Below are 25,829 nucleotides of genomic sequence, written 5' to 3' on the forward strand. Positions count from 1 at the left end.
ACAGCTACTGTGGTTTGGGTAAATGCTGCAGTTTAACCAAATGTCTTCCTACTTCCTTGTCTTAGTCATTTGTGCCTTTTAGGCTGTATTATGGTTGCCTTAACAGCCTTTTCTGAAACAAAGGATTTTATTTTCTTCCCTTTAGTGTTTTAATCTTTGTTACTTGCCTAATTAAAAAAGTCTTTCCTGATGGGTAGCGTCTCTCTTGAAGGTTTTTAGTAAGTTGCTGCTTGCCTCTCCAGGAGATGGAAATGAATTACATGATGGTACTTTTACTTTGAAGTTATTTGTAGAATTACTTCTTGAACCAACTCCAGATTTGGAATCCTTTCTCTTTGCATTCTCTAGAGATCATTTCTCATGAAACAACACAACTTAAGATGTTCTGCAACCATTAACTTTTTGCTTTAGATGCAAGGTAGGAAATCTGTCTACTTGCAGTAGTATATTTAAATAGACAGTGTCTCATGCGAACTGAATGTCTTTCAGAAGTCATTTTGTACTTTTGACATAGTTAGAACACAACTATAGGTTGCTGTGAAACAAGCAGTTTGTACTGTGTGCTGATAATTTCTACAAATATTTTGAATTTCTCTTTGCTCATATTCTTCTGTCCTCTTCCCCAGGCCTTGAAACAGCAGCAGCAAAAGCAACAACAGCAGCAATGCAGAGCAGGCATGCCCGTGTCAGCTAATCAGCATGTCCTTTTGAAGGCTGTCAAGGCAGCCAGTGACTCCACACCTGCGAAATCTGGTACGTGGCAGGGACACTCCTATGTGGTTTTTTACTGTTGTGTCTCTCTAACTTGCCTTTTCTTCTTAGGGGATGACAGAAGAAAGTGCTCTTTTCATATGGCATTCTTTTTGTTTCCGAAATAGTGTAGCTTCTATTTTCCTGGCTTTGATTTTATTAGGAATGCATTCAGTTAAGAATAGATCTTGGATAGATCTTATTGTGCCATTGTCTGGTTAAAAAGCTTCTTTCTGTGAGAAATGTCTTCCCATATAGTTGCCTATATGCTGTGGTCAGGTACTTCTCATGGCTAAGCAAACTGGGTGGTGTTTCTCTTAGTATTTATTTTTTTCCAAAGTGCCTTCTCATTCTGTGTGGCTTTCGCGTCTTGTTCCAAAGATGTATGTTCTGATCTGAAAGATCCCCAAGTGGTTTCCAGCATTTATGCTGCATTAGAAATTAATGAGATCACTGCTCTTCTCTTGTTCATTCAACAGTTCATTAGCTCCCTTACCATCAGCAGCATTTCACAAGTTACCATAAATTCTTGGTAGTTACTTCTAGCTAGTTTTCTCTAAATTCTTTTTGGTGTAACTGATTTCCATTATAATCTCCTGGTTCTGTGTGCATGACTCAAGTTGTTTTCTTTTAGATGCAAGAAATGTTTGTATAGACTGATTTTAATGTTGTACAAGTAAATGACTTTGCAGATTTATTTTATCAATCCACAATTTGTCAAGTCATCTGTAAACATTACTGGTAGTGGCTCGGTACCAGCTCCCCGGTCACTGAAGACCAGTCTGCTTTTGTTCATACTTACGGCAGAAATCAGAACAGCAGGCCTAGCAAAGCAAAGACATTTGGCCTGGTGACCTGTGTCCAACACTGCTGATGGCACATGCATTGAGAAGTGTGTAAAAGCAGGGTAGGCATGTAGCAGTGCTTGGGGACCTTCAAAGAAAGAGGAGATGTCTTTGTATTTCTTGGGCTGGGTGGGATTTTCTTCAGTGGATTTGCCGAACCTGGGGGGTGGGAAAGTTGACTTTGTAAATGCCTTGTGGCAAGCACCACACTGTAAAAACTACTCATTTTTGTTTGGTTTGAGCCAGGCTGCTTATACCTTCATTTGATTTCTTCTAATTATCAAGCAGGCAATGAATAACTATTGTTTATTCAACAATTTTGCCACTCGTGACTTTTGTAGACATCTCTTTTTTGACCTGAAGAGTCCTACCATATTTTCTCATTCCTCATATGGAAAGCTATATGCTTTTTGCAAGAGAGAATGAAAACTGTACACAGTTCAGGGTGCAAGATGCATTCTGAATTTGTATAGCATCATTTTGGTATTCTACGTTTTGTTCATCTTTTCTTAACAAGTCCTAGCATTCAATTTGCTTTTTTTGACCCCGCCAAAAGCAGGCATTTTCCTAGAACTGTTGAGATTCTGAGACTCCTGAGTTGTCATTTTCTATTTTAGGGTCCAACAGTATGCATGTAAAGTTAGGGGAGTTCTTGACATCTCAGAAGGATGATGATCATGAAAACGTAACTGTTGAGGACGACACAGCAAGAACGCTCACTCTGAAAGACTTTATTCAGGTGTTCTCTCACAGATGGAGTGGCTGAGACTGACAGTCATGAAGCTTGCCCAAAAAAAGAGAGAGAAAGCAGTTGGATCACAACAAAATTACAACTCTAATCCTAAGCTATTTTCAGTCATCTTAAAAATTACTTCTTGGTAAAGCCCGATAACATGGGTAATACCAAACCGTTACCTTACAGAACCATTACCTTCATTATCCTTACAGCATCTGTTAACCTGATTCCAGTCCCCAAAGTCCTTCCCCTTCCAGTCAGTCCTTTAGCCAACAAATCTGTGCTTAGAACAAGAAACAACTGCATGTGGAGGGAGAGAAGCTGCATCTCAGCTGCCGAGTTAATCGTTGCCAAAGTACTGGGCACAAGAACTGGAACTCAGTCAATCCATTCTGCTAAATTCCCTGACGTAGCTTGGCTCAGGACAAGCTAGCAGTCTCCTAGGCAGTCCTTGGCATGGCTTGGTGTTCAGCACAGGCCAAATATTATTCCCTGCAGGCACTCTGAACGTGGCCAGCCCCGCCTGGAGGAGACAAAGTGTAAGGATGTGAACGTGGCCGGTTTGTGCCAGTTGTTCTTGGGGCCAGGGGAATGGCCAATGTCACAGTTCTGTTTACTGGTGTAGAAGTAGCTGGAGAGGATTATACAACAGCAGTAGGACAATATTAGCATGAAAAACAGTTTGCCCTTGCAAGTTTTTGGTGTAATTACTTGAATGTTTAGCTGAAATTGACTGGTCAGGTTAAGAAATTTCATAGAGCCATCAGAAACTAGGCCTAGGAGTATCCTTGAGACCGCATCTAGTCCACATCCTTTCCTCAGGGCAGGATCTATGACGCATTCCTGATGGATGTTTTCTTCAGTCTGTTCTGAGATGCCATCGATGCAAAGACCAAAAACTCCCAGCAAGTCTTGTCCTTCCTGCTTTGTTAACTTTAGCCTTAAAAAGTTTTTCTTAACCTCTAATCAGAATCTTTTCTTGCTTCCTTGGGTTTAAACCCAAGATTTCCTGTCCTGTCCACCATGGTCGCAGAGTGCAGGTTATCTGATTTCTTCTCCCTACCGCCTTTTACATAATTGGAGATGTTTCCTCATCTCATGCTGGTTTTCTTTAGTATAAAAGTCTTTTTATGTTTTAGTGTGTTTGTTTATTTTTCCTTTCCAAATAGCTCTAAACAAATCCAAACCAAAACTAGACCAATCTGTCCTCGCTTGCTGGTTATATACTGCTGGAATGTTTCTTGTAACATCTGTTCAGGCATATGCAAGGTTGCGGCTATGCGCCATATATCCAATTGAAAGGAAGAGGCATATTTATCAGCTGTACTGCATGCATCATTTAATAGCAGAGTAAGTATTTAACAGTTGATGAGTTTGCCTGTTGTTCCCAGGCAGCTTTGTGGTTCAGACCCTTTCAAAAAGGTTAAGGGGAAAAAGGTTAATATTTTGCTTGTTTGAAATTCAGTTCTAAGCTGTGCTTGTGCCCTTTACACCTAGGCGAGTGTAGTCTGAGAAGGAAGCCAAAATTAATCCAGTAGAAAATTACACATTTCCCATAACGGTATTAAGAAAATGCAGTCCCAGGTGTATGAAATCTTTAGCATAAAATGATAGTTTAAAAGCCTTTTGGAATTTCTCTGCTAACTAGGATTAAACCTGAATGGTTCATTAGCACAATAGGCAGATATCATTCCTGGAGGACCCCATCTCCTGAGTTCCCTGCCCCAGGAGGAATTGCACCTTCACTTAGGGAAGTAGGAACAGGGGAGACCTAAGAGGGACTGAAACAGGTTGGCTATTTTGTAAGATTCTTAGCTACCGTAGGGTAATTATTAAAACAGACTAATGGAGTACGTAATCCAAACTCATGTTTCTTAGAGTACTTAAAGTATTGTTTGGTGTCTTTATTTTTTGTGATTCTAATGAGGCTTTTGCCTTTCCTGAGTACGGCCAGGATCCAGCTGCTGGAGGTCTGCCGTCTGGCCCTTCCCAGGCACTGCATGTCAGGCCTCTGGAGCAGGAGGTCACGGCATATTAAGTTTCTCTCCTTATTTTGGTTTCACATTTCCCAAACTATTACCACATCCACTTTAATCATGGGTGAACTATTTTCTTCCAGCATCTCTATCTAATTTTTGTTACTGTTTTTTTTTCCTCTCTTGACTTTCCCATGTTTTGCTGCTACATTATGGTTGCAAGCTATCGTACGTTCTGTGTGTCAACTTATCCAACTTTTCTAGTACTACTCTGAAAATACGTTAGAATCACAGGACCATTCATGTTGGCAGGGACCTCGGGAGGTCTCTGGTCAGTCGGGTCTTGAAAACCTCCAAGGGTGGAGGAGGCACATCCCTGCTCCATTGCAGACTGTCCTCACAGGGATAAATTTTTTTCCTTATATCCTGGCTGACTTGCCTGTTTTTTCTTGTCCCCCTGCCATGCACCACTGTGACAAGCCTGGCTCCATCTTCCTGAAGGCCTCCTGGTAGGAACAGGGTGGTGACTACTGGGTGTCCCTCAACCTTTTTTCTTCTGCAGCCCGAACAAGCCCAGGGTCCCTCAGCCTCTCCTCACAGGACAAGCACTGCAGTCCTCTGAGCAGCTTGGTGTTCCTCAGCTGAGCTCGCTCCTGGTTTTTGATGTCATCCTTGTATTAGAGGCCCTGGGACAGGACACAGAATCACGGAGTGCTCTAACGAGCGCTGAGTAGAGAGGGATGATCACTTCCCTTGATCTGCTGTCTGTGGTCCTGTGGTCCTACAGCTCAGGATGCTGTTGGCCTGTGGTGCCGGGGCACACGTTCAGCTTGTGTCTGCCTGGAGCCTCGTGTCCCCTCCAGCAGAGCTGCCCCCAGCCTGTATCGCTGCCGGGGGCTCTTCCTTCCCAGGGGCAGGAATTTGCCTTTGTGTAGGGTCCCCGCTGGCCCCTTCCTCCAGCCTGGCTCGGTCCTGCTGGTGGCAGCTCTGCCCTCGAGCATATTGACTGGTCCCCGCAGATTTTTCATTACCTGCAAACTTGAGCAAGTGCTCCATTGCCTCCCCCAAATAAAAATGTAAACCAGGACCGGTGCCCTGAGGCACTCACTTGTTGCCAGCCTCCAGGCAGAGTATGGAGCATGATCCTCCAAGCCTGGCCACTTCACCCGCTGCTTACCCATCTGGTTGTCCACCCATCTACACCCTAATGTCCCAGCTCACATACAGTATTGTGGGACACAATGTCAAATGCCTTGCTAAAGTCAAGGTAAATGGCATCCACCTCTCTTCCCTCGTCCACAAACAGTAGTTTGATCACAGAAGGCCATCAGGCTGGTGATTTAGCATGATTTATCCATGGTAAGTCCATGCTGACTGCTTCCAGTCATCATTATCTCCTTTGTGTGCCCAGAAGTGGGCTCCAGGAGGGGTCACTTCATGATTTACTCAGGGAGAAAAGTGAGGCTAACCAGTCTGTTCTCAGGTTGTCTGTTTGGCCCTTTATGAAGGTGGGTGCAACATTTGCCTGTCTTAGTTGTGGGGAATCTCCCACCATCCTAATTTCTTTTCAAAGATGGTAGAGAGAGGCCTTGCAGGGACACTGGTGGGCTCCCCCAGGACCCTTGGATTCAACTCTTGTTGTCCTACGGGCTTGTATACATAGTCAGGACAACCTTGACTGATCTTCCTTGCCTGCCTTTCCTGAAGAGTTGGTACCTATCCATGCCAGCATCCAGCCATGTGAGTTTTCCTACCTTAAAGATTTTGAGGGACAGAAAGAAGTTAAGGATCAAACTCATTTCACATGTGGTCTCAGGAAAGCCATATTCCTCAGCTTTTGCCATCACCTTAATCGACTGATTCAGGGTAGGAACAGTGTGTGTTTACGCAGCCCCCAGTTAGACTGAACGTTGATTACTGTAAAAGCCTTTGAGTGTTGCTGCAACATGAGTAGCATTTGTATGTTTTTCATCAGCATCCATGGAGTCGTTTTTTCCCCTCCTATCCACGTGATAGTATATAGAAATAGTTCACAGCCAGGACAGTGGGATAGAATGAGATGGAGAAGCAAATTAAACATACAAGTGGAGAGTGAACAATATTCTGGTAGAAAGCAACACACTGATCCCACAATTTCAGGGATGCCTTTAGTCAGAACTAGAACAGCTAGTGTAAGGAAGAGAAGGAAGAGGAAAGGAACCAGGCAGAGAGGAGAGTAAGAGAGGCAGATGGGGAACAAAGCTGACACAGACGGGGTGAAGGAATTGATTATTAGAAGTCCTTAATCAGAGCCAGCATTCTTTAGTTTGTGACTTCATGACGTGTATTGTGGCGTTTCTCTTTCAAGGTATGGGGCTTCAGCACCTTTCCGTACTTGAGTAAGTACCTGCTATTACACATAAACCTAAAGAGAGCAGAGGGAGGACCAGCTCATGTTCTTAATTCATCTCACTTAGGAAGAGGAGGGAAAGGAAGGCAGGGAGAATAGGGAAGAAGCTCTTCCCACTGGCAGAAAAAATACTGCTATACAAAAGAGAATGTGGGTGGGACTGATTTGTAAGGAGAAATAATCGTGGTGAAATCTGTCCAGTTTGGCTAAGTGGTGACTTTGGAGGAGGACATGAAAATATCTCTTGAGTATTTGAAAGAGGAGAAGGGATTACTGAGTGTGGTCTAAAAGAACAAAAGCTACAATAGTAGGTTAAAATTTAGAAAGTACACATAAAGTATGAAGAGATTTTTCCTGACAGTGAACTCTAACAGAAACTAAAGCTGCCTCTGAAATGAAGTTTTAACAAGATCATTACTGGATTGGATATAGATGCAAAATAAGATGGGACTAACCGGGAAATAGATTCCAACCATAAATGAAATGGCTGTCCATCCCTTTATTTTGTGGTAGTCTGGTAGCTACAAAGGGATTTTGTGTGCTACAAGAACAAAGGAATATAAGTATCCTAGAAGTGCTTGTCCCAGAGCTGCTGGGATTAGGGTATGCATGTTAAAGAACCTTTATTTCAATCCAAACAGATGTCTCCTGTAATATTTCTTTGTACATCCCTGTGTTTAAATGTTTCCATTTCCTGTGCAGCTTGGGAAGGAAAGCAGTCAGATGGACAGTCAAGCAGCCCTCAGAACTCCACCTCCAGTTCCTCTCCCTCTGTTAAGCTTGATAACTCCTTGCCAGGGCTGGGGAAGAAACCATTCCAGAGATCTGACAGGCTCCATGCAAGTAAGATATTTATTTTTCTGCTTACAGAGATTTGGTTGCTCTGATGACAGAACAAAAGCCTAAATAGCAAAATTGAATAAATATGTGTAATTAATTCCATTGCTAAAGTGACTTCTGGACAACTCTGGAAGGTACTGCTAGTATGCTGTGTGAATTAGGATAAATAATTCAAACCTTACATATGCAAATAAGCCTTTTCTCATTTCTTATCATCAGGGGTTTCTACCTGTGGATTTGCAGCTTGCTGTTTGACAAGCAAAAAAGGAGTTGCATTATTTAGCAGCCTTTTTAATGTACTTAAGACACTTTGATAACATTAAAAAGAAAAAAGAAATTCCTTCCCAGACCTTTATACTTCAGACCGCACTGTTATTTGGCTTCCTTCCCATTCATTGAAGTTAGGTCTTTCTCAGCCCTCCTGACCTTTTGTGGTTTATTTTACATATACCAATGATGGAATTGACCTCAGTGAACTTAAGGATATGCTGAGGTCTCTATTGATGCTAATCATCCTAGATTTCCTTTATCAGTGGTGAAAATAGGCAGTTTACAGGGCGTGTTTCATTTGTCCGCTGTAATTAGGAAATTCTGCAGCTTAAGTAGATTATAAAACTGCAGAGCCATTTTCTGAATGACTTCTAATAGAGCAAACTTCCCCTAATGAAACGAGCCTCCATGGCATTTATTTTGTTAGGTACTGTTACCTTAAAAATAATTGTTGTCATCCCTGAAGTCAGGGGGAGCAGGTTCTGTCTTAATATTACCCATTTTGCTAATAATGCACTTTTAATTTAAGCTTCAAAACACACGGTATTTTGCCAGTAATGGACAGTGGATGCATCCGAAGAAAATAAGAGTATGCAGTACAAATACTTTGTTCATTATTCTTCTCTGAATTTGCAGCACATCCATGAAGCTGGCTGTAGCATAAGGGTTAATGCTGGACTTGCTGGCTTTGAAACACAGACAAGGAAAGAAAATAGTTACTCATTTTTATGGCTTTGTCTAGTGTTGTGGTTTCTACACAAGCACAATGAGCTGATGAATCTTTCTGAAATGCTTTTGCTGAGAACAAAGTAGGAAAGTCCAAGAAGAAATGCCGAGGAACAAACTGACCTTAACTAGAGGCTTAAAATAGAAAATTGATGGGGCTAAAAGCAGTTCTAGAAGCGCCCCCAAAAAAGACTCCTTACCAGTCCCCAGATAGCCAGGATTCCTACAAAAGATAGGTGACCTGACACAGGCTACAATATGGTAGGTATGGAAATTTTTCTGTGCTGGAAAGGACCTCCTACATTTTGTTTTTAACTGTATGTGCAAAGGTAAAATGTATACTTCAAGTCAAGGTTTGAAATGGATTACTAAGGTGGCATTTTGAAAATCTCAGGTACAGTGAACTCCAAAGGAGGCTTTAATCCTCTCTTAGGTAAGAAGTTACTTACATCTTTGTGGTTCACTGCAGGGCAGCTGAAGAGAACAAAGTGTGCTGAAATTGATGTGGAAACTCCCGACTCCATCCTTGTGAACACAAACCTGCGGGCACTGATCAACAAGCATACGTTCTCCGTTCTGCCTACAGAATGCCAGCAGCGCCTGCTGCTGCTGCTGCCGGAGGTGGACAGGCAGGTATGTCGTGGGTTCTGTTGTGGAGAGAAGCAAGGCTCTTAGGCGTCAGTAGGGAGCAGCTCCAGAAGTAGCGCAGACTAGACATCCAAATATGGTGTTTATGTCCAATGGGGTAGACTTTTTCTTCTGTGCACAACATAAAAAAACCTGGAAAATTCTTCAGTGATTTGCTTGGGTATTTGTTGCTACCAGAAAGAAAAAGGAGTTCCGGTTTGATAAACCAGTGGCTTAATTCTCGTTAATCAACTCCATGTTTGTTCCCAGCTACAGCGAGAGCAATTTTTCTGTTACATTGGACTTGAAGAGGGCCAGGAGTTAAACAGATGCAGCTATTCAGTTCCACCATTCTCATTTCTCATGACCTCGTGTCACTGCTGTCAAATTCTGAATTTGGTAAAGTGAAAACTGAATGAGTTTTCTATTGCATACTTACGCTGTCCAGTTTGCAGAGTGGACCTGACCTGCTCCAGAGAGCTTGTGTCCTGACCTGAAACACACACTAGATTAAAGGTACCAAGCATGTGGTGCAGGTCAGCCTTGAAGGCAGTTTATTTTTGTGGATTGTCTGTCTAAGACCTCTTTGTGTGTGAAGAGAGGAATTTGGAAAAGCAGAAAAGTACTCAGTGGGGAGGAATGGGTTCATTTGCTCTGGGAGTGGCACAGAAGAAATGGTGAAGGTTTTCACTGAGCTCTTCACTTAAGAGTTGGTGATAGCTGGAGCAATTAACATGAGGGACAAGGGGACAAGAACTCAGCCTTCAGTATTGAAAGAACAGCTAAGAGAATCTTTTGATAAGACAGTTATTTCAACTCAGCTGGATCTGATAAATTTCATCTGAAGGGGTACATAAAAAAACTTCCTGAAGCAATATCAACATGATAGCAGCTTTCTTCAGCAGCTTGTGGAAGGCAGGGATTATACTAAGAGACGAGAAAAGAACTGATGTGGCGCTTACATGTAAAAGGAGGAAAAACCAATGAGTTGAGGAAGTGAAGTTCAATCTGTTTATGCTCACTACCAGAAAAGTAGTAGATAGAACAAGGATGCTTCCTTCCTTTTACCCTGTTCATGTGTTATGTTTGTCTTCAGCATTCCTACCCCAACTGGCTGGGAGCTTCAGAGCAGAGTGGGATTCTGCACTATGCTTCCACTTCAGTTGTAGGGGTGTTAATTCAGATGCTGTAACATATGTGCCTAGAGCCATTTGAAATGTTCTTTAGATAGCAAAGCTGGCTTCAAGATGCCACTCCAGATGAAAATCTTCTGTATGTCCTGTCTCAGATCTGCAGGTGCCTTGAAGATACTTTTCTGTGTGGTGTTCAGATTAGTACTAGATGCTTGTGTTTACATACCTCAGTCACCTCCCAGGAGCCTATGTCTCAGCTAGTTACTCAGGGCTCCTTTTATAGAATGTGGAAATCTGGTTGGTACAATCAAGAGCCTGTGACCAAATACAGGTGTCTGCTTCAGGATGAGATGAACTGAGTCCCCACCTCCATACACTCAGTTGACTTGATCACTATAAACTGTGAAGGGACACCAGCTTAGACACTGACAGCACAGACATCCGTGGTTAGTGAAGTTATATCCATCTTCACAGCTGTGCTGCTCTTTCAGTTCTCACAGAATGTTAATAATGCGTACGGGTCTGGCAGCTGCACTATGGTCTGCTTCACGGAGGGTGCGTTGCTGAACAGATAGTGTTAATTTGGAGTTAGGAGGAGTTCTAACACTTAATGTTGTCTCATGAATTCTAATCTTCAATCAGCATTCATCGGGGACTTGTTAGTCCAAGGTTGATCCAATAAATATTTGAAGGAATTGTTTTATAAGTCCTGTGGCCTTTGTAATAATTAGGTATGTGTCAAAATATGATGTGATGGAGTTTGCAGCTGGAGTTTTCTGGCAAGAACCTCACAGCAGATGGTAAGACATTTCTGTCCTGACTTTTAAGTTTAATTGTCCTTAAATTGAATTAGAATTTGACTGAGAACAAATTTTGACTGACTAAATAATATTGCTTGGCTCCTGAGAGGACAAATTCTACATTTCACTGTAGTAGATCTCCTAGAGCAGCCCACCATGTCAAAGTGGTGATGTGTGCTTTATAAAATGTCAGACTTTCCTGTAGTAAAAAGGAGAAGAGGTGAAGGTGTTGGACATGCCAGTTGTGAAAGGTCACATATCTGTTTTGTTTTGCTTGGCAGTGACTCAGTCTGAGCTATTACAGCTGGTGCTTCTGTAGAAGAGAGAGCGGGCACTTTGAGGCACAACCCAGCCAGCCCTGCGCTAGTTGTCTGTCCTCCAATACAAGGAACAGGCAACACCATATGTGCAGTAGGGGATAGTCTTGTGAATTCTGCTCCCTGTAGTCAATCAACAGAGATTTGGACTAGAAAATAAATCTCTGCTTTTGCAAATCCCTATAATGGCTGCTCCTAACTTAAAAATCTCTAACGAAATCTTATCTACAAAACCTTCTATTAGGTCACTGCCATCATTTTAATTACCTGCATCACAAATGTTGCCTCAGGAAGAGCAGTGTTTCTCTTTATCAAATCCTGCACCATTGAACATTTGCTGCACAGATCTCCCAGTGTAATCAGACATAACCTACATTTGGACAGTTGGATTTTGCTTATTTGTTCTGATTTATTATTTATGCAAGAAATGGAAGTACATCAGTTTTGCCTACTTCCTGAATGATATGTGTATTTTTGTGTTTCTGGTAGAGAAATTCCACATTTACTTCTGTGGGGTAAAGAGCAAAAGCAAACCTCATATATGTTGTTTTACCCTGGTTATAATTTCCCACCATGCTATGTTCCAGTCTTAGCCTCATGCTTTCTCATTTATGTCCTACTCTATCGTATGACTGCCCTATTTGGTTCCCTGTATTTCAAAGACAGAATGGGTTTTAAGTTTCATTTGTCCCTGTTTTTCCTGAAGCATCCATGGTTATGATTATATAAATTTCAAAGTTACTTTTATGTGATACCTTTTATGTCCTTGCTTTTCCTTTATGCACTTTACATTCACCAGATGACAGCAGAGCTATTGCTTTGGATGGTACTTCAGGCGATGCCATGCATTCGTTTTGCAGAGGAAAGGGCATCTGAAGAAGCTTCTCAGAGGCTGTGCTGTTCTGTTTCTGTGTGCTTCTCCTTGCCACCTGTACCATCTGCTGCTCACGTATGTTTGTGCAGCAGCAGGACTATAGAGGATTGGGCTGAAGCAAGGATGAGGAAAACTTACCACAGCCTCCTAGATCTCAGACTTGGCTAAGCACAGCCTTAAGAAGGCTGTTTATTTTCTTCTGAGTGAGGTAAAGGCAGACTCCAGTGAGATTTGTGGCTATGTTGGGACTCTTGCTCTGTTTTCAGATCCCCTGTGACAACATGTGACATTTGTCTTTCCAGCTAGTTAATACTATTTGCTTTGTCATGTATTCCAGGTTGGGGCGGATGGTTTGATGAAGCTGAGTGGCTCTGCGCTCAACAACGAGTTCTTCACTTCAGCTGCCCAAGGCTGGAAGGAGAGGTTGTCAGAAGGTAAAACTTCCCCAAACAATGAAGCAAAATGCTAGAAGACTTTCCACTAGTGAATGTTTTGGGGAATGTGTAAAAGATACTTTACGGAGAAGTTGAAGCACTGGAATGATTTAGTAGGTAAAGACAGCTGTAGTCAATGCAGCCCATGAGAGCAAATGCAAGCCTAGAACTATGTAATCTCAAGGTCATAGAGAGGGCTGCAGTAAGGAGTTCTCTTTTGAACTTAACATGTGGCAAACTGAGCAAGTGTCTGGAAGAGATGAGAAAAGAAGGAAAAATGTGTTTAAAATCTTGTTGAAATGACAGTAGGCCTGTGTTATTCTCAAGTTGTAGTAGCTACATACAGCCCACTGTGAAGCTCAGTAGAGAAGGTGAATTATATTCCCAGATTAATGCACTTTGTCATCAGTGAAGTCATCTAGCCACAGCTGGTATGGTCAGTCCTTTGAGCCGTGATTTTTTATATAACAAAGTCAGCCGTTTACTAATCTATAGGACTCCTGCACCTTCAACAGTCATTTGCAACTTGAACTTAGGGGTGCTTAATTCCGTGATTTGATCAAATCACATCACCAGAAGTGTGCTCACTCATTGTGGGCAGGGACCATTTCCTCTACAGAACTGAACCACGCAGCCTGTCACCAGAGTTTTTATAAAGACTACAGCACCAATCATGAATCACTTTAAGAACAAGGGAATATGATTTACTCATGCCCAGATGATTGACTCTAAAGAGGCTTTTCCATAGAAAATGTATCCGATTCTGTATGAATTAATCCTTCACATTTTGTAGATTCCAGGTGTATCTATGCCAGTAAACAGGAAGGCATAGAACTCAGCTGTCTAATCTGTTTGTTAAAACCACCCCTAGTTTTAGCCGTTATCATTTAGTGTTTTCCCTTTAATGCTTCTTAGAAGACCTTTTGTCCATTCATGTCTACATGTCTAGAGGGTGCAGCTATGTTTATGTAAAGATTTTCTCACCAGAGTAAAACTGTTGTAGAACTGCTACAGTGGTAAAGCTTGCAACTATGAGGGTGAAGTCTGGAGATCTCCACTGCCATTCTTGCTGAGCACTGTATCTCTGCTCAGGTATCAAAGCGTGATGCCACTGTGGGCAAGAGCAGTCCTGTAGGCTTTCTTCAGCTACTCTTCAAGGTACCAATGAGTCATAACAATGCTGTTTGGGGTCACCCACAGTATTATTTAACATAGGCAGGCTTGGTCAGCCTCAGTGTTATCATTGGGAAAGTCATGGAGCGAGCCCTCTTGGAGCACATGTCTGGGAATGTGCAGAAGGTGATTGGAAAGAGTCAGCATGGTTTACCAAGGGTAAAGCATGCCTGAATAGCTTCACTGCATTAAAAATGACTGAATTTGTGAACAAAGGGAGAGCAGTGGGCATCATTTACTTCAACTTAAGCAAAGCTTTTGATAAGTGTCTCCCACAGTACTTTTGTATCCACGCTGGGACACTAGGGTCTAGATGGGTGGACAACCAGATGGGTGAGTAGCTGTTTAGACGGTCAAGCTTGGAGTCACAGTTCACACCTGGAGGCTGGTGACAAGTGGAGGCCGCAGGGGTCTGTCCGGGCACTGGTCCTATTTGCCATCTTTATCAACGACCCTGGGGGAGTTTGCAGCGGACACCAAAATGGGGGGAACCAGTCAATGAGCTCGAGGGCAGGGCTGCCATCAAGTGGGACTGAGAGGCTGGAGATGGGCAGGATCCTGCCCCTGGGAATGAAGAGCCCCTGGCAGCGATACAGGCTGGGGAGGGGTGACCTGGTAGCAGCCCCCTGTTACCTACAAGAAGGCCATCAGGAAGATGGAGCCAGGCTTGTCGCAGTGGTGCGTGGCAGGGGAATGAGAGAAAACAGGCATGAGTCAGATGGGACATAAGGAGAAGCTTTTTCCCTGTGAGGACAGTCCAGCAGTGGAGCAGGGGCCCAGAGGGGTTGTGTCATCTCCAACTTTGGAGGTTTTCAAGACCCAACTGACCAGAGGCCTGAGCAACCTGGTGGAGGCCAAGCTGCCCCTGCTCTGAGCAGGAGGTTGGACTTAAGAGACCTCCCGAGGTCCCTATCAACCTTCAGGTAGACACGAGTAAAGTTACTTCCACTTGACTGCAAGCTGCCACAAAGTTTTTCACTGTGCTTTGCACTCAGTGCACGCCTAGGCTCATGCAGACGTATGCTTTTAGTTGCAATCTCCCAGCTGGGAGACAAAGGTGGCATAACCACAGCAATGAAAATCCAAGAATTCACTGCTACAACAGAGAGTGTTTCAAATGAATGAATGTTGTACCCTGTTGCTAAATTACTCTAAGTGAAGGCAGGTGTTCCACTGTTTTCAATGCAACAGATTTTCTATATTATTTACCTGACCAAGTTTATACAAAAATAGAAAAGAAGGTCAATGTACCAGAATTTCTGTTTTGGGTCCTCTGTACTTGCTGCAATGGAAAGATGACTGTCCTGATTTCATACTGACAAATAGGAGTGTACTAGAAAGGGACACACTCTTAGTTTCCTTTGGACATATTTTGAGAACTGCATGGAGAACAAACTCGGCAAGAATTTCTTATGATCCCCTTATTTAATGGGAAAAAAATTGTTGAGAAACTGTGCAGTGATGAAAGTATCCAATTCCTGTTAATCTCTTTAAAGATTCCCCTCTCTTTCCTAACTGCAATGTTGGAAAAGATCTGATTCTAGTAACTGTTTCCTCCAGTGCTAAAAAGCACATAAAAAATGGCGTGTGAACTAGATAAACCTTGAGAAGGAGTGAAGTCTTGAGGCTCAGGGTCACATGTCTATCATCAAAGCACTGCAGTTGTGTCAGAAAAACAAGCTTTCTTGTTGCCTAATGAACTCTAAAGTATTAACATAAGGTCTTACAAACCTTAATGGCTCAAAGCTGTGTCAGGGAGGGTTCAGACATGACATTAGGAAACATTTCTTACAAACCACAATACGTTATGTGTGAAATGTGTGCTTCAGATGTGTGAGGGGTTTTTGGGTTTTGGTTTTTTTTTTTGTTTCCCACCTGCCTGTGACAGAATAGCATCCGTTGCCAGAAATACTTTCTGTCATGCTGGGCAAGAAGTCTTTGATGTTCTTGCATGTGTATTTCACCGCAGCCATCCATGACTGTCATTTTAAGGTGCCATATTGCTTTGCCATCTGCGTAGGCAATATCTTCATATCCTTCAGAAAATGGCAGTTACGTAGTGCATGCATACACACAACATATATTTGTGTATAGATTTGTATTCATTTAATAAGCGCTAGTTCACATAAAGCATGTATTGGCAGCCAGAGCAGACACTGACAGGGAAAGGAGTTGTGACTGTGAGGTGTAAAGCTGTTGCCCATCCACAGCAAGGAGTAAGCAGCAGAGAAACACCTCACAGCTCAGGAGAAATGCTGAAGTACCACAGGCTGGGCTACAGTGTCATAAGCTCCGAAGGGGACTTCTGAGATGGCGCTCTCACCTGCAAGTGTGAAGGCTCCTCTGGTTATCGTGATTCATTTTACCCATAGCTTTTTTAAGGTATCTTTTGCTGTGTTTTGCAGGTGAGTTTACACCAGAAATGCAGCTAAGAATAAGGCAAGAAATAGAAAAGGAAAAGAAAGTCGAGCTGTGGAAGGAACACTTTTTTGAGAGCTACTATGGTCAGAGGTAAGACATTCAACTGTGTTTTTTAATCCTGCATTGCCTGTCCAGGTGTACCTGTTGCTGCGTTTGTAGCGTGCTGTCTATCGATACACATTATTTCTCATTAGTCCTGAAACCTGAAAAGGGTCTCTAGCTTCATCTAGCTGCCACAGAACTGAGAAAATGCCTGAGTGATCTAGGTCAGAAGTGATGTGTTTGCTGTCATGATTTCTAATGCTTTAACCAGCATAGTACTGTTTTCCTGAGGTGAGGATGTCCTTTAGATTTTTCATCTTAACTTTTCCGGCTCCTTACTATGATACTTTGAGGCATACCCCTCTTAGGGTTCTTCTAGTGTCAGGATTCTGGAGATCCACGGGTATGTGGTGGTTGAGCATACTCAACCTTTGCAGTAAGTCACCTGCTACGTAAAATCTTGTGTATTTCCCCACATCTTCAATCAGACACATATTTGGTTAAACTCCCAAGTCTGCAAGTCTTTTATTCTGCATTTTGTTTTGCTTTAAGACTTTCCCATCCTTTTGGGCTATAGAGAGGATTACAGGTTTCTATGTGAGTAACTATACTAAGAAACTTGAAAAACAACAGACGCATATAAATAACTAATAAGGAATTTCTTATCCTGCATCTTGACAGTTAGCTTTGATGCTTGTCCTTGGACTGTCAGCCAGTTTCCTCCCATTCATCTATGATGTGTTAACCCTCTAGAGTATTTGGATTATTGCAAGCCCTATTTCTGTCATTCCATGGTCTGATAGTTTGGGGTTTCATGGGTGAGCAGGAGGCTGATGTGTGTGTGCATGTACATATGGCAGGCTGCAGTACTGAGTAAAGGAATACACCAGGTTGAGAATGCAAGTGATCTAGTGGCATTAGCAAAGAGCTTTACTCAGCTAACTTACCCAGTTCTCCCAGCATTGAGAACCAGGATGTAATCACCCATGGAGGTCTGTGCTGGAAGATAAAAGGTGACAGCCATATTTTTGAAGCTTTAGAGGGACCGGGGACAGCAGGACAGCGTGGAGGTGACGTGCACAAGAGCAGGACTTCAGTTCTCTCTAGCTCCTAAGAACTTGCCTGGTATAAATCAATACCATAGATTCATCAGACTGGCTTCATCAGACTTTATGGATTCATGTTTTGGCAAAAAACCCAAATTTGATATTTCATTAAGAGGGATGGATGAAGTTGATCCTAAATCAGACATCTCTCTGATTCCCAGCTTGTTCATTTCTTTCACAAATAAAGACGGATGAATAATACAGAGAAATGTTTTTGATGATGGAGAAAGGCAGCAACGTCGGTTCTAAGCTAAGGATATGTCAGTGGTTCTGACACTAGCTGTGTTCCTCTGGAAAAAATGGTGGGACACTTTTCAGGAGTTTAGTGTCCCTTTCTGCAAATAATCACCATTGAGTTTCAGTCAAGTGCAAGCTGTGTGGGGTTGTTTGCATGCTGCAGAGATAGGTCTGTGGTAGTTAATAAAGGGAATGTTTACTGTTTGCCAAATTCTTTTGGTTCACAGCCTGGAAAATTTGTATCTGGTTAGAAGATTAGATCTAACCTGTGTTCCATGTATTTAATTTAGCTGTTTTTAAACTTTGCTATTATGTTCTGTTTCATGTGGAAGTACTAACAGTACTGCAGGTTTTCAAAGATCATGGCATAGAATGAGGTCTGTGACACTTACTTATTTAGGGTGTGGTATGTAGAGAATCCCCTCTCAGTTTTCCTAAGGGAGAGTATGCTTTTCGCAAGAATGTTTTACAAAATAAAAATTCTGTTTTTATTGATAGTTCTGGGTTAAGTCCTGAAGAGTCCAAGAAACTGACAGCAAATACCAGCTCTGCTGAGACAGAGACTGAAAATCCAACAGCTGAACAGCCAAAATGCATGCCAGCCTCTCTGGCACCACGCAAAGAGGAGATTACTTCTCCGTTAGAGTCTAAAGCACAAGTAGTCCAGGAAGCACTGGCGATGAAAAAAGGAGAGGAAAGAAGAGAGGACATGCAGCCAAAACCAGCCAAACCTGCAGAGGCCTTGGTTTCCCCGGATGGGTGTGCAGTGAAACCTAGCGACCATTCTCTCCCTATAAAAGAGGGAGTCCAAGGAGAATCCATTCAAGAGAAACCACAAACTGCCGCTAGTCAAAAGCCCCAAGAAGAGAGAAAGCATGCTGCATCAAAGGAAGTGCTAGTGAAAGAGACTGTCAGTACCTCAGTGTTGGCCCCGAGTAAACCAAAGAGCCCTGAAGCAGGTGAAGTAGTAGCAAACGTGAAAAGTCCAGTGATGACTCCAGAAACACCAGAAAAGAAGTCCCCTGTAAATGAAGAGATGGAAGTCAGTGTTATGGAAGCCCATAAGAGGAAGTCAGAGAGTTGTGAAGAAGCTGTAACCACTCCTGAAAAAAAGCCACGCGTCATGGAGAACTGTCAGCACCACCAGGCATTTCGGACTCAGCCACAGTCCTTTCCTGCAGCGGGGACCCCGGTGCCACGGGTACCCCCACTCAAGGTAAAGAGAAATGAAGACAGATCCACAGAGTGGCTTTACATGGGTCAGTTCAGCTGGTGGCTCTCACAGAAATGCTTTGTCAGTTCTAGTTATGTAAATTATGTTACCTGCTTATTATAGCAATGGAGATATTTGATCCAAAAATGTAAAAGCTGAGCTGTTTGCTAAAGGGAATCTGCTGGCTGGCTAATCAACATAACTTCAGTTAAGTATCTCTCGTACACGTGCATCTGTTAAAAGATCTCTTGGGCAGAAGCTCAAACTATTGTGCAAAAGCCCAAGACTGAGTATAACAGGGAGTACTGTAGTTCACGGTGAAAATGGGGGAGAGCTGCGGCAGAACTGCGAGGCTGTCATAACAAAGCAAGTTGTAGCCCAGGAGTGCAGAGAACTTTGCAGATGTGTGAGTATCCCCAGCAGTACAGTAACGGGTCCAGAGAGAATGCTATCAGCAGCTTCCTCTTATTATATCAAGTCCAGAAACTAAATTATTTACCTGTGTTTAAAAAAAAAAGACCATCTAGCAATTATCATTTCTAGTTATCATTTATACCAGCTGAATGCAGTATAGTGCCAGACCAGGTAGCAGGGAAAGACTATTTTAGGGAACATCTCGAGTCCAAAAGCCCTTTAGCTGCTGAGTCTTAGCGAGAACCTACATAGGAAAGGAAACAGGCAATCCATCATGACTAGGATAGGGCAGGTGGAAAGGAAGCATGAAAGAAATGTTCCAGACCTTGGCCTGGGCAATGCCGTTCTCTTACACTTGAGATCCAGGTCATAGGACCACACACCTACTCCTAAACTGCCAGGAAATACCACGTTGGTAAGTAATAAACACTCGATTTGGACAATTGATACTCTTTTCAGAAAACGATTACAAGATTGCATGTGTACAGATAACACTAATTCCTTCTTCAGTGATGTTATGCTCAATGGTAGATAATAAATGGATGAGCCAGCACAGAAAAAGTTTTTACAGTCTTGTGTGACTGTATGAATAGAAAAGTTTGGTTTCTGCAGAATAGGGCCTGTGCTTTTTCTACCAGAATGTGCTCTGGTTAGAGTTCAGCTCCCTGATTTGGAGCCTTAGGCAGAAGTTGTCAATGGAAAACTGCTTAACTGGTGTATTTCTGTATGTCCTAAGAACTCTACTCTCCTATTAAGATTTTTATACTAGGAAGTATGCAAACACAAAATTTTAAAAACGGTTCATTCTTCTCACTGTGTTAATAAGCATAGCACAAAGGTAGGAAAGCATTAATAAAATTTGTTAGTGGCACAAAATTGGGGGAAGCCTGTCAATAGAACAGATTTGAAATATCATACAGGAAGAATGGTTGACCTTCCAGTGTAATAAACATGGGATTTAATTTAATAATAGAGTGAATTGAAGGGCGATTGCAAATATTTTCCCCTGTAAGGTAGAAGACATGTCATTTGTCAAAAAAGAAAGAAGTGGTGAACTGGTTAATCAGAAGATGAGTGGGAGTCAGCGAGGTATTGCAGATACATGAAAACAAATGTAACCTTAAAATATACTCGCTTAAATCTTTGTGAGACAGAAGAGAACTAACATTAGTGCACTGTTCTCATCACTTATGTTCTAGAAAGAACAAACTTACAGAAAGTAAACTGGAATGATGAGGGGAGTGGAGAACCTATTTTAGAAGAAAGGACTAAAATACTGGCATTTTATCGACAGATACACAGTAGAGAGATTATTATTGCTTTGTTATAAAGACACGGAGGAGACACGTGTAAATACGCAGGAGTAGAACAGCAATACAAAATCAAGCAGAACGTTGACGCAAACCTTTAAAAGGATATAAACTACATCTGAATAAAGTATGAAACTTGGAATAAGGGACGATAGGTGTTGAGTTCTGGAACAATCTTACAGTTTTTGCTGAGGGAGCTTGATCAACTTTTGCATAGTGGTGTACAATGTGACTGCAAGGGATGAACTTCTAGTCTGAGCCGCTAAGATTGTAATAGACTTAAAATAAGTGTGCCAGACATCAAAAGATCATACATGTCTTTTATCTCAAGTGAGGGAGGTAAGGGATTTCTCCAAAAGTACAACTAGTTCTCTAAACTGTAAACACTTAAGTTCTTAAACATGTGGGTTAAATGTTCCCCGTATCTCAGTTGCGCTTTTCTCCTCCTCTGTTTCAGATTCCTGTTTCCAGAATCTCCCCAATGCCATTTCCTGCGGGCCAGGTCTCTCCCAGGGCACGTTTCCCAATCTCACTCACCAGTCCGGGAAGAACAGGGGCCAGAACTCTGGCAGACATCAAGGCAAAAGCCCAGCAAGCCAAGGCTCAGAGGGCAGCAGCCGCTGCCGCCGCCGCCGCCGCTGCTGCCGCTGCCTCGACGGGGGGGGCTGTCCCAGGGCCTGGACCGGGCGGTGGTGGGGGCCCACCGGGCGGTGGAGGAGAGAAGAGTAACGCAGCAACGAGCGGAACCAACAAAACTGGAATTAGAGGAAGTGCACTGGAACTGGCAGGAACTGGAAGCGGGGGAAGTTCGAGAGGGTTTCTTCCCCATTGTCCAGGGACCCATACCCAAATGGAGACCCAGGCCACGGACCAGGCACCACCTCACAATCCTTCTAGAGCACAACTACAGCAAACTTCCACACTGCAGTCCAGAACTCCAGCCAGCAATACAGGCACCAGCTCCTCCTCATCAGCGGTATCGGCATTAGAGAAAACCAACAGAATAAAGCAGAGCCCCCCCAGTATGACTGTAAATCAGGTTTCAGGCTCCCCGTATGCTGGTAGCAGTGACAAACAAGAGAAAGCACCTTCGGCTCCAGCAGGTCCAAGCCAGGCCTGTGGGGCACCAGCTGTCAGGGATGGAGCAGTCTGCGTCATGGTGTCCACAGCAGATCCCAGCACAAATGTAACTAAGGTAGCACCTACAGCCTTAGGAGGGACCAGCTTAGATGTTTCTACAAGCAAATCTCCTTCCCCTCTGACATCTTCACTAACATCCGTGAGCTCAGAAGCCCAGGCTGGAGGTGTGGTCACATCTGCTACATCTGTCCCACCCTCTAGCACTTCGTCAGCAGCGCCTAGCCTTAAAAATCATGCAAGTTCAGGCTCAAGTGGGGCCCTCCCAAAACCAAGCTCCAGTATTCCTGCTAACAACCCTTTGGTCACCCAACTTCTTCAAGGCAAGAACGTCCCTCTGGAGCAAATCCTGCCGAAGCCTCTCACCAAAGCAGAGATGAAAACTGTCCCAGTAGCTTCTCATGAAGAAAAAGGGGCAGCAGCAGCATCCAGTGCTACAAGTGTAGCAGGGAACGGTGCTAGAGCTGAGGGCGGTGAAAGACAGTCAAGTTTACCCACACAACAGCTTGGGAAGCTCTTTTGCCAGAACAGGCCTCTGCCTCACATTCCAAGGACCTTTCCACTCCCCTTGGGAAAGGACTCCAGTCGTGACCAGCACCAGTGCCACGAGGCACTCAGCAAAACAACCCAAGAGCAGATCCTTCAGACTCTTATCAAGAGGGTCCAGAGGCAGAATTTGTTACCAGTCCTTCAGCCTTCACAACTGAACCTCGCTCACTCAGGTTTCCAGTTAGAAAACAGCTCCACCAGCCAGAGATTTATGCTGGGTTTCATGGGCAGAAGGACATCCAAGCCTGCTATGTCTGGTCATTATCTGCTCAACATTTCCACCTATGGTCGTGGTTCAGAGAGTTTGAGGAGAGGCTTCTCCTTGAACCCTGAAAACCGCTTGTGTCTGAACAGTCCTGCTGATGCTCCAAAAACAGAAGTTGGGGAATGTGAGGAGATAGGTGGCCATGGCAGCAGCAGCGATGAAGGAGATGCAGATGATGAGAGTACTGGTGATGAACATGAGCATATCAGTGTAAAAGAGGAGCCCCAGGCTGCCCAGGCTTCTGGTCAGTGTGAAAAAGAGCAGGTATCACATAGCATAAATTCTTCGGATTACAGCACCCTTCCTAAAAAGGGTATAAAGACAGAAGCAGCCACGTCTCAGCAAGCAGCAGTCAACAAGGAGAACGTTCAGGCATTTGATGGAACTACGCTAGCACGAGATTTTATTCAAGCTGCTCAAGAGCAAATGGCACATGCAATGAGGGGGAAAATGCACAGCAATCCGGAGCTTTTCAGTACTTCTGTACCGTCCTCGGACTCTGCGCAGCAGCAGCCTCCACTGCTTTCTCCTTCACACCCTGCAAAGCTATCTGGAAATGCTGCAGCACAGCTCATTGGGCCCAGTTACAGTGGCACAATAAACGTCTCCACCTCCCCAGACGTGAACCAAGGGTCTCTTATGACTGGGCTGTCTGAATGCAATCAGTTGTCCAGTAGCATGGGGAACGTCATGTCCTTTTCTGTGACTGTAACCACCATTCCCACCAGCCAAGCTATGAACTCTGGCAACCACACTCAGACCATCCCCGTTCAAGCCTTCGCTGAAGACAACAGCATGGAGGATTCCCCTTCCAAATGTTACTGCAGGTTGAAAGCCATGATCATGTGCAAGGGCTGCGGTGCCTTCTGCCATGATGATTGCATTGGCCCCTCTAAGCTCTGTGTCTCCTGCCTCGTTGTGCGGTAACCGGGATGGGAAGTGGGGAAGAGGATGGCTTGTTGTTGGTTTTGCTTTCGGAAGTACATTGGGAAGAAACAGGAAACTTACTGCCTTGCACAAGAGACGCGTTACTGAATCAGGAATACAGAGTAGAGTTCTTCTTTCATTAAAGAAAGAGCACCTTCTTGTACAGTGAGTCTAAATTGAGCTCAACTACGTGAATTGTGACAAGAGTTTGCACTTAAGGAATTATGTAAATATGTCACATTATTTTGTTTAAAAGTATTTTTTCAATCTTTTAGGAGATAGTGTTTGACTTGTACTGCAGTTTCATTAACCCCAGCCTGCTATCCAGCATGTTTGCTGAGCTCTGCTCTAGATGGGGGAACAAACCCCTGGCAAAACCTTAGCCTGTTGTTGGTCTTCTCTTGGCAAAGAGAAGAACTGGATAATCAAGAAACAAAATGTTTGTACTGACTGATCACAGAGCACTGAAGTAGGAACCCCTGAGTGGGCTCACTTTGTTGCTCTGAATTTTAGTTCAAATTTTTCGGAATTGGAAGGCATTACCATTGTACCAGCCTTTCAAGTAATTGCCTTTCACTTGTGACCAGGCTGTTTCCAGAAGGCATACTGGGTTGTGCAATATTGGCTGGTGGTTTTGATTTGCATATCCTCTCCCCTTCAAGGAGTCAGTTGCAGTAACCTTGTTTTAAGGAAGGTAGTGTCTTGATTTGCTACTGGTAAATACTGAAAAGGGCAACTGTACTAACCATAGGATTCAAGAATTTAAATCACTAAAACAACTCAGTAACCATGATTATCAGTAATCCCAAGAACCATTTAAAGCAGAGATCACAAATATGTGCTGAACTGCATTTCATTTCTGGACTGTCAGGACTCAGCAGAAATCTGCTTTCTTAGGCATTTCGAGTGAGCTGGAAAGTGCCATCCCACAGTCATGAACCATGATGCAAGTGAAGTGCGCTAAGTGTCACCCTCGGTCCTGCTGTTTTCTAGGAAGCTTACTGTGCTCATTCAAACCTCCACAATAGTCAGACGTCTCTAATTTCTATAGAAGATTTTATATTTAGCTAAGTGTAGGGAAAGAAAAACAAGTGTCTTGTTGGGCCTCACCGTTAGCCTGCTGTGGGTGTCTCTTTGTGTTTTAAAATACCAAATCAGGCTTGACTTAGCTTGGATTTTGCTCAGTTGAGGTCCGGGGTTGCGTTGGGGCTGGGAAAGACGGGCGGGGGTGCGGAGGGAAGGGGGCTGCGCCGCACCCCTCATACCTGATGGTGGGACACAGCTAGTGATGCTCATCCTCACTTTCAGTGTTCACAAATTCACTCCCTCTGATTAATCTAAATTAAAGCAGTTATAAAATGGTACTCTGTTCTCAACAAGAGGAATTGACGACAGGCTGGCTAATGAAGCACATGCCAATCTGTGTTTTGATGTATCGCAACATGTCTGCATGACATCCAGGGTCTGTATGTTGTTTCTCTTCCAAAACAAAGAACATCAGGTTCACTAATTATATCCAGTCCCATGTTGTTGCTGTTCGGGGCGGGTGGGGGGCCATACTGCATCTTGGTCAGGTAACAGATCTATGTATCTTTTTGATGGAAAAGCACTGAATTCACTTTTAATCCAAAGGCCTTTTTAAGATGAAGCAATATTAACAAAATAGGTGGGACAGCTGTTTTGTGAGCTGGGGTCCTCAGCCTTTTTTCTTTCCATTTGACTATACTACTGCTTTCCCCTTTCCCTTCTCCCTCACCTGGGAACCTGGCATGCTGTTGGTAAAGATCAGAAATAATTGCCTGTGAAGCAGTGTGTTTTTCCAAGGAGTGGGTGGTGATTTATTTGGTAATGTTAAAGAAAAGAGAGTTGCAGACTTAATCATGTCGTAACAGAAACGTTTCCTTCCCTGTCCAGCAGAGCATGGTGTCCTCCGGAGCAGGATTAATGGGTGTGAGTTAGCAAGAGCTGCAGCGTATCTTGGTCTGTTTTACTCAAATTTACTGGGGAGCAGTGACCCCCGATTTCTACGCATCTCTGCTTAGACATCCAGTGGCAAAGAGGATTTAAGTATTAGAAATAAAGTTGCCATTTTCTTAATCTAAAACCTCAAAAAACCCCAAAACCCTACACAAAAATTACTCCCAGGTTTTTTTGTCACGCTGCACACACGGTGGTGGTGGTCGTAGCCCAAGGAATAGCCCCTGGACTGTACGTGTTCCCCACCGCCACCTGCATGCATGCACATGCAGACCAGCAAACATGGGTTGGCTTCTCCCGTTCCAGCCCCAGATGCTGTAACGGGGATAATCTTGTTCCCT

General features: G+C 43.5%; 1 protein-coding gene across 1 annotated transcript in view; it reads left to right on the forward strand.

Annotated features, from left to right (window-relative positions):
* ASXL2 (additional sex combs like transcriptional regulator 2) overlaps window positions 1–24,448 on the forward strand; it is a 38,250-nt gene extending 13,802 nt beyond the window's left edge. Inside the window, exons 4-10 of the mRNA XM_010565910.1 lie at window positions 627–753; window positions 7,399–7,539; window positions 9,002–9,165; window positions 12,621–12,717; window positions 16,296–16,401; window positions 18,195–18,912; window positions 21,091–24,448. Coding sequence (XP_010564212.1) covers window positions 627–753; window positions 7,399–7,539; window positions 9,002–9,165; window positions 12,621–12,717; window positions 16,296–16,401; window positions 18,195–18,912; window positions 21,091–23,511 — 3,774 coding nt within the window. The 3' untranslated portion in view covers window positions 23,512–24,448. The remainder of the gene's footprint in view (window positions 1–626; window positions 754–7,398; window positions 7,540–9,001; window positions 9,166–12,620; window positions 12,718–16,295; window positions 16,402–18,194; window positions 18,913–21,090) is intronic.
* The last annotated feature ends 1,381 nt before the right edge of the window (window positions 24,449–25,829 follow it).

This window comes from Haliaeetus leucocephalus, unplaced genomic scaffold (assembly GCF_000737465.1).
Source record: "Haliaeetus leucocephalus isolate CR32 unplaced genomic scaffold, Haliaeetus_leucocephalus-4.0 Scaffold197, whole genome shotgun sequence".
Lineage (NCBI taxonomy): Eukaryota > Metazoa > Chordata > Aves > Accipitriformes > Accipitridae > Haliaeetus > Haliaeetus leucocephalus.